Source organism: Xenopus laevis, chromosome 7L (genome assembly GCF_017654675.1).
Source record: "Xenopus laevis strain J_2021 chromosome 7L, Xenopus_laevis_v10.1, whole genome shotgun sequence".
NCBI classification, from domain to species: domain Eukaryota; kingdom Metazoa; phylum Chordata; class Amphibia; order Anura; family Pipidae; genus Xenopus; species Xenopus laevis.
The window spans coordinates 47,460,803-47,474,692 of NC_054383.1; the positions used below are offsets into that span (position 1 = coordinate 47,460,803).

The window sequence follows — 13,890 nt, forward strand, 5'->3', positions numbered from 1 at the left end:
AGCAGTTCAATAAAGTGATGTTCAGCAGAAATGATGCCCATCTGTCTCACTAACTCCAAAAGTACCTTAGTGCTGATAGGACATAGTGTACAATCAATGAAAATAATGTTCTCCTCATTTTTTATGAATGAAAGCACTCACTATCAGATCTTGTGGGGTAGTAATCCTTTCATTGCAAGGAGGGGCCATCACTGCTTAACCCCCTGCCTGTGGCACTGCACACACTGTTAGAGGTACAAACCAATTGCTAGAAGATAAGATAGGCACTGTTTGTTGCTCTGAGAAACATGAAATGTGTGTCATTTTGTGTTTGAAAGTTCCAGGGTTATTAATGTAAGGAAAAAACAAGTACAGATATGGGACCTATTATGCAGAATGCTCGGGACCTGGGTTTTTCCGCATAACAGATCTTTCAAGTAATTTGGATCTTCATACCTTGACTACTAGAAAATCGTGTAAACATAAAATAAACCCGATAGGCTGGTTTTGCTTCCAATAAGAATTAATTATAGCTATTTTCTTTTTATTTTTGCAATATATGGACAAAAAATCCCTTTTTTGTTTAAAGGGTAATGCATTTTTAGTAGCTTAAGGCATATTGATAATGGGTTGAGTGCAGAGGACCTCTTGTATTATAATTATAGCTTCGTTTGGATCAAGTACAGGGTGCTGTTTTATTATTACAGAGAAAAAGGAATAATTTTTACAAATTTGAATTATTGTATTTGGCTATAATGGAGTCTATGGGAGACGGCCTTTCCATAATTTGGAACTTTCTGGATGACAGGTTTCCATATAATGGATCCCATACCTGTACCACAAACACCAATGTGAGCATGATTATTGCAAGAAAACAACACGCAGTTGTCATATTTCTTGAAACAGCTCTGCTATATATATTCTATAAGTGGATATTATGTATCATTTGATAAAGAAATTTGGTAGTTTTGTGTATAACTTGCAGATAACAAATGAGTATGCTACAGTATGTCATCATTCTGTTTAGGACATTGTTATGATTGAGTGATAACTACTTATGTATACACAGGTTACAAATACTCATAATTACTGATTTAGGTGGAGGATCAAAGTTGAACATTTTATACCATGAATAGATTATAATTAAACAAAGTATGCATACCTACTAAAATATTCTGCAATCTGCTGTTAAAAAAACTAGTTTGTGTCTACCTCTGATTCAAAGTTCATTTACCCTTTCCAACTTCTAATAAGCATGCAAAATAAAAAAAAATAGTGGAGTATGGAGAAACCGAGACAATGGATTAGGCTAAATGCACATATTTGAATAGACGACCTTGAACCACTCCTTTCTACCTTTTGAACAGAAACCGCTTGCCAAGCATCCCCTGCCTTTTCTTCTCTGCTCTGAAACAATGAAGAATCTAGCCATGATTTATCATCCTCTGTTTGCTCATTGCACAAGTTTCCAATATTGAGGCAGAAAAAAGGATATAATCAATTTTATAGGCTTTTTTTGTGCAATTCATTACGTTATGCTGAAACTAGGAAAGGCGTGGGTCTTTCTGCCATCAAAATCTTCTTAACCCTTTCATTCAATAAATAAACAGCAAATTCTTGGATGGAGAGAAAAGAAAAATCACAGCGGTGGGGAGTGCAGGGTCATCTTTTTTAGACAGTGCTGTGTCTTTTCTTGTAACATAGCGCCCACCTTTGGCAGAACAAAAGCCTTTCAACCTCATGCTGTCAGCCAAATGAAAGAGCAATACAATGCTGTCTCTGTATATAACACTCAAGCTTTTTCCTTATTTGGGATTTCCTCTCTGTCTCTATGCTGAAACTTGCAGCTGTGCTGTCCTCCTTAGATGAACTAAATGAACCCACATAAAAGCATCATCTACACTTGTCAATATACTTCTGTTGGCAGCCATTAAACAGATATACAATCTAATGAAACTTCTTTTCCTATCAGTCCAAATTATAGTCCTAGGTTTGGTTGTGTTCGCAATCCCCTGCCGGCTCTCACTTGTATCCCTCAAGTCCACAAAATAATACCTAAAAAAGAAGCCAGCGCCACAGGCACCGGGCAAAACAAACAAATATAGGGCAATAACGTTTTGCAAATGACCCCCTTATTTCTGTGCACAGGTTTTATTGTAGCTTCACCGTGCTATGTGTAACCCCTTCTTATCCACCACCACAATTATATATAGCCTTTCAGGGAAGAGGGGTTGCTTCTTGCCTCGTGGGCCTTATAGGTGGATACTCACAAACATATGGTTCAAATAGGCGTAAAAAATCTTTGTTGTCCCAGCGCGTATCCTTTAGAACTGTGAAGTAGATGCGGCAGCGAAATAGTGTAATATTGCCTTTAATATATTTAAAAATGTAACATTAAAATTGCACTCACATGGTATTCCGCAATAATAGCATGTATAGCATATCGTCCTAGAGAGGCTTTCTCTCCACGCCTATCCACAATCGGAAATCCTGCTGCCAGAGCGCTCGTGGCTTTAGGGTCCCTTGCAGTATATCGGCGGGTCGCTCTCCTATGGCGTGCTATTCCGTGCTCCGTGCCTCGGGATAGGATTGTGGATAGGCGTGGAGAGAAAGCCTCTCTAGGACGATATGCTATACATGCTATTATTGCGGAATACCATGTGAGTGCAATTTTAATGTTACATTTTTAAATATATTAAAGGCAATATTACACTATTTCGCTGCCGCATCTACTTCACAGTTCTAAAGGATACGCGCTGGGACAACAAAGATTTTTTACGCCTATTTGAACCATATGTTTGTGAGTATCCACCTATAAGGCCCACGAGGCAAGAAGCAACCCCTCTTCCCTGAAAGGCTATATATAATTGTGGTGGTGGATAAGAAGGGGTTACACATAGCACGGTGAAGCTACAATAAAACCTGTGCACAGAAATAAGGGGGTCATTTGCAAAACGTTATTGCCCTATATTTGTTTGTTTTGCCCGGTGCCTGTGGCGCTGGCTTCTTTTTTAGGTAAAACTTCTTTTCCTGCAGAAGCCAGATTTTACTATGGTACAGTGTGTCTAGAATTTTACATGCTGGCACCACATAAAACATGTTAGTAATTTATTTGCAAGCGACCTCTAGTAGGTCACGTCAATAAGAAAAATTTAATTAAAAATTATTTTTACACATGTAAAGAGTTTGCAACATGTGATAAGCTGCACTATGACTGCACTGAAATGGACCAGCTTTAGGAAGGAGTATATATTAAACATCAATGATACACATTCTGTAAGTACTGCACTTGTGCCACAGGTTGATCCAACCTGTCCTACCTTCTTGAACTGCTTGGAAGGGGTTATTTGCTTCTATAAACTTGATGGAGTAGGTAATCTTTTCACTCTGTAGTATGTCGTCATTCAGGCTTAAATCTGATACTGCCAGCTGGAAAACTTCATCGTCCTTGACTGCATTTTCTTCAAATATTGCACCTGTTGAGACATATTTTGTAGAACCATTAGCATTGATTTGTGGCCTCTGCTGTCTCTGATGCTATCATTTCTATACTCCTGCCATTCTGTATTGTCAGAAGTATAGAAACAAGTGTGAAACTATAATGATGTTGGCTTTATTTCCACTTTTACAGTCCTGAAATTAGAAGTTTAGATGGTTGATTGATGCCATTAGCTTTGATATTCTACATTTGTATAATTAATGTAAGTTCTTAGTACTTTGGTACTTCCAATTCTTTTAGTTCTGACATTTTACATTATGTTTTCCTCCCCTACATTTATTATTTTGGTGTTGGATGGTATGAGGCATACAGTATCTGTATCTCTGAAAGTCACTGCTTGAATAAATACCATGGACAGCGACCATTCACACTGCACAGTGTTGCACTGCATTACACATTTGTATATAATCTCTGATCTCTTTTATGCTAAATAAGGCCAAGATGAATAATAAAATATTAGTTGCACCTAGTTAAGCACCTAGATATCTATGCAATTAGCTTGGGAGACCCCAGATACCTCTTTCATTAAAAGTATTGCACAGGCAGCGTACTTTATTAATGGCTGTATAATATCTCCCTTGGGCCCAGTGATTTTATTGAAGTGTGGCCTCAGATCTGCCATTTACTAAGCACTATCTCCTCACTCTCCATCAGTAAATTATACACTGAGGCAAGGAGGGGAAAAAAGGAGCTTTTCTCGGATTCAGTCCACTTGTACTCTTATATGCAGATGATACTGCTTTTTAGGTTTTTCGTAGAAATGGGCAAGTTGCTTTTATATATGCTCTCTGTTATGTTAATGAAATAACTACGGAGAGATTCAAGTCAGCATTATATTAGAATATTCACCCCTCCCCTTCACCCGTGTGACGTGAGAAAGCTTGCAACAGATACATAACTGAGAATATTACAGGTTTGTACTTTAGGCGAAACTGGGAAATAGCACAAAACAGCACAGGACAGACCGTTACTTTATCCAATTGCCACATCCATATCTACTGCTAGCTAAGCTATCATGCTTAAGGAGCACAACGGAAAAAGTTGTCCCTTTCTAATTTTAATAGATCTGCAATGCTGTCTGCCTGGGCTTGCTCACAACACCTGCCCGTGAATTAAGGCATAAGCAATGTCTAGTATTGTACTCCCAGCCTAAAGCATGGCTCATCCCTGTCTCTTAGAGCAGATTCTCAGCACACAGAGTCACAAACATATCACCCTTTTCATCCCTTTCCATAATAACATGCTTTTTATCTGTGGCTGCTTATCACACACTGTCTCTTGACCCCTCCCTCCTAGATTAGATCTTCCATCTGCTTTATCTCCCATCAGGGAACCTACGTTACCTTTACTCTCCAAGCCAATCAAACCTGGATTGAGCCCTTGAATTGCAGTAGACAAAGTGGGACAAAGTACAGGAGGGCCATACCTTCAACATGAAAGACATGGTTGTGGCATTGTTTTGTGCTCATGTAACATAATTTCAGTTACACAAACAGCAATGACCCCCCTGCAGTTTGACTTTCAAATTATGTGTCTGGCCCTTCTGTACATTGTACTATCTACATAATTGTCAACAGTAGGTGTCACAGCCAGAGTGTAATTAGATATAGAAATATGCCCTTCTTTTTGTAAAACAGGCCATGCATATTGTTCGAAAGTCATGCTGCTAAAGGCACTTGCTGCTTGTGGGACAGTTAGCAATGCCCATGACCCCTCTGCAGTCTTTCCAGACATAGAAGACTTAGTTTAGCAGGGCCTAATGAATCTCCTGGAGCTACTGCTCAATCACAGTAGAGTGCAGTACCAAGAGATAAAAGCATGAGCTGCTTAATATGAGATGAAGAAGCATTTTCTAGATAGTTATTGATGAGAGCAAGGCAGTCAGGCAGTCAGATAGCTGGAGCAAATGTAAATGGTGGAAGCTTGATACTGGTGCACAACGAAGAAGGGGGGGGGGTCAAGGCCCAAAATGTGAACCAGAGTCCATGGCCCCATAGCTTCACCCATGCCCTCAATAGACATACTGTATAACCCAGTATGCAACAGTTATGCAAGATACTTTAGTTTTAAGCACAATAGCATGTTACTAACCATAGGACGCCCCTGTCCTTTCCATGTCACTAAAACATACTATTTAAGTAATGAAAACTTTTACATTCACTCTGACTGCTTTCTGTCGTGTCTTTCTCATTAAATATCCAAAGCAGAGCGGGGAGATGAGCTCCAGTCCTGTTTTAAGAAAGCCATTTACAAGAGGCTTCTCACCATTAATGAGGGGGCATGGCATATCCATTGACCCTTTACTACTAAACTAATTCATGATTCTTGCTGCTGTGCAGCACCATCCACACTGCTGGGCTGTGGGTCCCACTTTCCCTTTTTACAAGCAAACAAGTCTACAATAATCCAACCAGCAGTGTGCAGTGAATTACATGGATTTCAAACTGCCCTTGTGCATCAATACAATTAGCAATATAATTTTTTCTCAATGCCTCACACAACTTTACATCACACACTGCACAGTAGATGGCTACATTGAATCTTAGCAGGAGTTCAAGCCTCTGTCCCCAATTTGTAGTTTTTTACTAACCCCTTTCCTTTAGTGAATATTATCATTCCATTCACCCGTTTCTTTCTTACCAATATGAATGATGGAGTCCGCCCGCACTGAAAGGCATTGAAATATCCAGGAGAAAAGACAGAACATCAACACTTCCATTTCCAGCCTTGCAGACAGCACATCAGCTCAGATTTGGTAGAGAGGTATAAAAGATAAAAAAAATCTCTCCAGTGATAGCAAACAGTAGAGATGAAATAACAAGAGGAACACAAGGTAAATCCTGTATGTTGCAGAATGAATTAGGTTATCATAACCAGTGAAAAGCATAAGACTTGCAGCTCTCTCCAACACTGTGTGTGTCTCAGACCCAACAAACAGCAAACTGCGGAGGATCCCCCCCCCTCATCCTCTCCAACCACGTGATTGCAGAGACTCACCACTCAATATAGTCTTGGGGAAAACACGGAGAGATGGAGAGATGAGCTCAGATGAGAAACAGAGAAGCTCAGTTTCACATGAGCTCCTAACAAAAAGCTTTGTGGTGTTGAGGAGGAAGGATTTCACGGATTCTTCACACATGAACTAGACTGAAGTGAAAAGGAAGGGTAAATATGTGAGACTAGAAGTAGAAAGCTAGAAGCTCCTAATCTAAACAGAGCAAGACTATGTAAAAGAACATAAGTTGACAAATGAGAAATAAAAGGAGGTAGAAAGATGAGCATATCCTTGATTCAATGTATGCATTACAAGGAGATTTAATTAAAAGCACAGACATGGAGGTTAATGGTAACCATTGAACCATGCACATGATATCTACAATCTTTCATTAAGACAGAATATAAAGGTCTAGGTCGAGTTCTGCACATCTCACCATTGCAAAAACAGGGGTGAATGGAATTGCTTTATTTTAGAAATAAACAACTCCACAGGCTACAGCTGTATTGCTCTTTTACTTTGCTGTGCTATTCAAGCAAAATGCATGACCCTTCTACACTTTGTCCTACACAAGAGGACAGGGGGCATACTGCTATAGCCAATTAACATACTGCTTGTGGGAAAGCCAACTATTGGGGACAGTTCATCAACGCAGCCAGTTGGAAAGGAGACACATGTAGTCATTATATGTTGGCAGCAACCATGTGGTTATGGACCAGGGGTACAATCACTGTTCCATTATGTATATTTGTGTGTATGTGTGTCATTACATATTGGAGTTTACTCATTTATGATGTGGTTGTTGTGCATGTTGGAATTACTATTCTTTCATGTACTGAGAGTCAGTGTGAAATCGTATGCTGGAATTACTGTTTGGTTATATATTTGGAGTCCCTATGTTATTGTATGTTAGTTTTTTTACTGTGTTTGGATTTACCCTGACGTTATGGTGGGGTTAATGTATATATAAATGCTTGGGACCAGTGTTCTATTTGTTATTGGACACTCTAGTTTTATATACTAAAGATTACTGTACTAGTATACAGATGCACTCCGTTTTACTCACATTAGGGCTCATTTATAAATACAACCTTTCCTGTGACCAGTGATTGCAGGAAAGATCTTTTACAATACAGACATTTACAGCTGTACCTGAATTTTATGATTCAGCTGTAAACCCTGGGCGATGTTCGGACACCTTCAAAGGCACCCAATCAAAATTTTCTGACTTGCCTGATAGACGAGCCAGCCAATATCCAAGTCTTTTGCCAATATTGGTTAGCTTCTCTTCTGCCATACACACGCCGAATAGGCAGCAACCCATTACTTAAACTTAAGTTTACAAAAAAGTTTTCTGAAAAGTTGCCATTAACCATTTGACCATTGGTGATCAGTGGTGCTCCAGTAAACATCTTTTCCATTTATTGAATGAAAGCAAGACACAGACTATATACTTTGAAAGTGGATTCTATGGGGCGAAGTGGCTAACGATAGCGAAAATTCACCAGCGTGACATAATTTTGCGGGTGCTGGCGTAGATTCGCTAGCGAAGTACTTTACCTCTATCGTCAGGCTTACTTCGTCACCTCAGACCAGGCGAAGTGCAATAGAGTAGATAGGGATTGGTCCAAAAAAAGTTGAAATTATTCCCAAAAAAAGCTGAAAAAGATAGAATTTAGGATACCCTCCCCCCCCCCTACATTTGATAACATATGGCACCTAAACTATACTGTGGGAACAGGTGTTGGGCATTAGAACACATTTATTAAGGTTCCCTGGCCTTGGGTAGTGTAATGTGTTTGCTGCTGCATATACGGCCATTGTACTTTAACTGCACGCCGTTTGCAAATTTGCCATCGCTAGTGAACTTCGAACCGCTGATCGTAATATCGCTAGCTCAACTTCGCAAATGATTGGTAACTTGTGAGCAACTTCAGATCTTCGTGAATTTGCGCAGCCCTGGCAAATCTAAGCCTGGCAAAGTGCAGCGAAGCCAATGCTGGCGCAACTTTGGAGGTAAGTACTGTAAATTTGCCCCTATGTTGCTGACAATCAAAGGTTCACCTTTAAGTTAAACTTTTAATATGTTATAGAATAGCCAATTCAATTGGTCTTCATTATTTATGTAACTCATTCCATCTTTCAAATGGGGATTACTGACTCAATCTAAAAAACATATGATCTGTAAGTCTACACATTTATTGTTATTTCTACTTTTTATTACTCGTCTTTTTTCAGTGCCTCTCCTATTCATATTCCAGTCTCTTAGTTGAATGAATGTATGCTTTCTAGGGTAATTTGGACCCTAGCAAACAGATAGCTTAAATTGCAGCACTCGCTACTGGAGAGCTGCTGAATAAAAAGCTAAATAACCACACATAATTTAAAAAAAATGAAAACCGGTTGCAAATTGTCGAATATTACTCTCTAAATGATGCTAAAAGTTCATTTAAAGGTGAACAACCCTCTTAAAGGATCTAAACCCTAAAAATGAAAATGGCTAAAAATGCCATATATTATCTACTGAACTTATTACACTAGCCTAAAGTTTCAGCTTCTCAATAGCAGGAGTGATCCAACATTTCAAACTTGTCACAGGGGGTCACCATTTTGGAAAGTGTCTGCGACACTCACATGCTTAGTGGGCTCTGAGCAGCTGTTGAGAAGCTTAGCTTATATAAGTTTGGCCTGTAATATATGCTGATGCTACAAGGCTGATTATTAAATTCTGGTGCTAATTGCACTGATTTCTGTGCTGCCATGTTGATTTGTATTAAGTGCTAATCAACCTTATGTTGTGACATTTATTTTCTGTATATACAGTAGATTGTGAGTTGGTCCCTAAGCTCAGTAACTGACAGCAGCACTGAACATATGCAGTGAATCAGACAATGGGGAGCTACTGGGTCATATCTTCCCTGCTAAAGGGTTATGGTTGCCTTGGGTTGGTAAAGAAGCCCAAAACATAATTTACAACATATCTAGCCTTCTTCTTTAGTTAAGCTTTAGTTCTCCTTCAAAGGGACAGTGTCTTGGATTAAATAAATCCCAAAGTTTCCAGACATCCGTACAATTTACAGCATCCTGTGACTACAGTAAGTTTTCACTTATTACAACAAATTTGTGTTTGCCCTTTTGCTATGCAAATAGTTATAAAGTACAATTATCAGCTGCTTTGGGCCCTTCCTTCTTATGCATTTACTTGTATGGTGTATGCCTATCACCGAATTTTTTTAATTTACACAAGAGTGCAGGTGCATGTTAGAAGCAGTTGTTGAAAAACTAAGCAAAGAAGCCTGAGGGCAACAACAGGATAAAATACCTTACAGTATAATTTTTAATACGGAGAATAGAATTTGAGCAGACTTGGATTTTTTTAGCCCATTAGAAGCAGTTTAACTGCTCGAAGTAAATAAAGCGATTTATTTATTTTAAAGTTTTGGCTCCTTTACTTGGGCTGTCATCAGGATGACATCCTGATCACGGGCTAAGTAAAGGAGCCGAAACGTTGAAATAAATCACTTTATTTTCTTCACAAACAAAGTCCTTAGAGTGCGATTCTTTGATATTAGTATATATATATATATATATATATATATATATATATATATATATATATATATATATATATATATATATATATATATATATATATATATGTATGCATATATATATATATATATATATATATATATATATATATATATATATATATATATATATATATATATATATTGGAAAGTATTTAGGAGCACTCACAGATGGTTCCTAAAGTGTCTTTATTCAAATTTTCATCTAATCCCCCACATCTACGCATTTCAGTTCTCCTTGAACCATATATATATATATATATATATATATATATATATATATATATATATATATATATATATACACATATATAATTTGATGAGTTCCCTCACTAAACTGGGTCCTTTGTGGACTACCAGTGAAAACACATATGTTGGAGTCACCCCTGTACTCACGATTCTTCTGGGGGATTGCTCAGCCACCTGGCTTTTCCTCAGTCAGACAGACTCTCTCTCACTTGGTCATGGGCTCCCTCGGTTCCTTACAGTGGCAGGCAGCACCCCCAGCCCCCCTGGCAGTTCCTCACACAGGCAGGTATCCTTCCTGCTCTGTGCCCTGCTCAGAAAGAGCTTCAGGATAATATGATGTCTATATTTCACAATGTTTAGGAAAAAAACAAGGTTTCTACAAAATATATCAATCTGTATTTTATATTATATGTTTATTTATCTCCTACCTATCTGCCAATGTTATGCCTTTCTCTATTATGCATTCATACACACATTGTTATTTTCCGCTTAATTTTGGTCACATATTTTACTGATTTCCTAAGTGAAAAGTAATTAACACAACCTCAACAGGGAGCAAACTGAAACTGTGAGGGGGGGATTAAAAAACACAAAATTAAAAAACACAAAAGTGCAAAAGTTTGGCCATCCTTTCAGCTAACCCACCAGTTTTATTTTTTGGAAGATCTCATTACTTGACTAGTTAAGTCTAATCCAAGTCAGATAAAGTCAGTTCCAGAGCTTTTGACCTTTGTAACAGTCCACTGTATAGCAATATTTGCACAAGTGTGATCTGCATAGAAGAGTCATCAAAAGAAAATGTTACTTGCAACTTTGCAATATGCATTCATTAAAAATATTCTTTCTATATATGTATTGCTATTGAAAGAAGTGTTGTCTGTCCCTTTCTATTCTCTGCCCTGATGTTGATACAATGTAAGAAAAGACAGTTGATTTAATTTTTATTTTGGAGATTACTTGCTCTTAAACATCTTAAACATGCAACACACATTGAGAAATTGTGGAACTCAGTGCGGTCTTCCAATTAGACCAGGATTGAATTCACACTACAATCACAAAGTCTTAGATAAAAAAAAAGAATCTGATGAAAAGAAAACCTTGGCAACTGATAATCATGGGAGTATATTGTCATGCTTTGGGTTTCTGTTGCAGCCAGACCCATAGGAAATAATGTGTGGGTAGAGGACAAAATGTATCCTAGTAAGTATCAACAAATCGTGAAAGAACATTTGTGGGTAGATATCAAACAAGCATGCAAGATGACAAAAGAAGAAAAAAAGTGCTGTTAAAAATATTGACTGATGTGTTTGACCAGGGGTGGACAACTTTTAAACATAATTGTGGTCAAACAAAAGTATTTGGACATATTTTTAGCTAAAAGTATCTGGATACTCTGTCTAACGCGACAAATCCTCAGTTGGAAAACTCATTGTTCAGTTGCAAACTGTTTCTGGAAGCAACATCGGCAGAAGAAGTATTTGAAGGGAGCATGGGGATTTTATGGGTGATTAGATGCAAACCAACTTAACATCACTATAAGCAATGCCAAGAATCATCTGCAATGCTACAAAGGTCACCATCTGAAGCAGTAAAAAAGAATTCTCTGGAGTGATAAATGAAGTTTCACCATCTGGCAGTTTGACAGAAAAGTCTGGGATCAGCAGATGCCAGAAGTACGCTACCTGTGCAAGTACACAATGACAATGGTAAAGTTTGGTAAATGGGAATCGTCAGGGTCAGGGACAGTTTTGCATTGACTACAGCAGGTAAGCAATGACATTCTTGATAATTCTGTACTTCCTACTTTGTGACAATAGTTTGGGTAAGGATATTTCCTGTTTAAACACAATAATGCTCCCATGCAAAAACAGAGGTCTAAAGAGAAAAGGTTTGAGAGAGTGGACGAACTTGATTGTCCTGCACAGATCCTTAACCACAATCCAACTGTACACCTGTGGAATGAATTAGAACTGAAATCCTGTTCTTGTGGAAAATACAATGTTCCATGAGACATAATACATTAGGGGGCCGATTCACTAAGGGTCGAATTTCGAAGTTAAAAATACTTCGAAATTCAACCCTCGGATTGAAATCCTTCGACTTCGAATATCGAAGTCGAAGGATTTAGCGCTAATCCTGCGATCGATCGATCGAAGGATTTTCCGTTCGATCGATCGATTAAATCCTTCGAATCGAACGATTCGAAGGATTTTAATCCAACGATCAAAGGAAAATTCTTCGATCAAAAAATCACAGGCAAGCCTATGGGGACCTTCCCCATAGGCTAACATTGACTTCGGTAGCTTTTAGCTGCCGAAGTAGGGGGTCGAAGTTTTTTTTAAAGGGGAAGTACTTCGACTATCGAATGGTCGAATAGTCGAACGATTTTTCGTTCGATTCGTTCGATTTCGTTCGAATTCGAACGAATTTAACCAATTCGATGGTCGAAGTACCCAAAAAATACTTCGAAATTCGAAGTATTTTTCATTCGAATCCTTCACTCGAGCTTAGTGAATCAGCCCCTAAGTGTTTACTGACCAGTTTGTGATACACTCTAAAGGAAAAGTGTATAGTGAAATCATCCAGTAAGAACCTATTGTGAACTGTTGAAAATCAATTGTATATACCAGGTCTTTGTGCTTAGATTTAAATGTAGGCATCCTTTAATGCTGAAGGCTCACTAAAAACTCCTAGGGTTGTGCATAGTCTGGAGACTTCATTGTCTCTCATTCAATCCAGTAATGGGAGGCCCACACCGTAAAGACAAGATCCTGCAAGTAAAGTAACAGAAGTGTACAACAGAACCTTTGAAATCAAACCTCACGATTAACTACATCTTTATTATCCATGTCCTTAATCAGTTTTCATCAATTACTGTAAATACTTTTTAGAAAAAGAATGCTGACAGCAAGAGTTAACAATGGACACAATAGAAAGGAAAGTGGTTGTTCTGCAACTAAGAATGCGGTGTGTATAGTTGCATTATTAAAAAGCAGTTCATGACCAGAAGATCTGTTAATATGGAGATTAAGGGCTACTAAGACCATGGCTGGAACAACAATACTACTACTCTTGTGTTTATGAGCGCTAATCACAGGTAGTGGGGGCACCCATAATACCCTTTATTGCATTTAATATATGCTGCATTCAGGCATACCTTGAATGTGAGCATTACAATGTCTATGTGCATACGGAGCAGGTATAGTATTTATAATGTACCCAAACTGTACCCCTTTTCAAAAATAAACCTCCAACTGAGTTAAGACAAGCTTGAATGCTGCGCAATTTCAACACATATTAAAAGCTTTAGTAAGCAGCACCCGTGTTTGTAGCCTAAGCAGTATTAAATATTCTCCACACTATATACAAACATCTTTCAGACAATCTGTATGTATGATCTCATCCACACATAGCAGCTCTGATACCACATCCTAACAGCCTGTTTGTAGTTGTTTGATTATTGACAAGATTGGTTAACGAAAAAAATGATTTTCAGAATTGTAGAGCACAGGAGATGTAAGCTAGAGAATGTGTAGGAACCTGGCTCACTGAGGACATCTGATGACAGAATATAAAAT

General features: G+C 38.2%; 1 protein-coding gene across 4 annotated transcripts in view; it reads right to left on the minus strand.

The window, feature by feature from the left end:
- Positions 1-13,890, minus strand: part of grid1.L (glutamate receptor, ionotropic, delta 1 L homeolog) — a 571,429-nt gene that overhangs the window by 551,304 nt on the left and 6,235 nt on the right. For 2 of the 4 annotated variants that reach the window (XM_041568909.1, XM_041568907.1), the window contains one exon: positions 3,300-3,455. Coding sequence is in view for 3 of the 4 variants with exons in the window: in XM_041568907.1 (XP_041424841.1) it covers positions 3,300-3,455 (156 nt within the window). In the remaining variant the exon portion in view is untranslated. Of the gene's footprint in view, positions 1-3,299; positions 3,456-6,118; positions 6,426-13,890 lie in introns of those variants that run through there. The other 2 variants (XM_041568908.1, XM_041568910.1) reach the window with 2 other exon arrangements.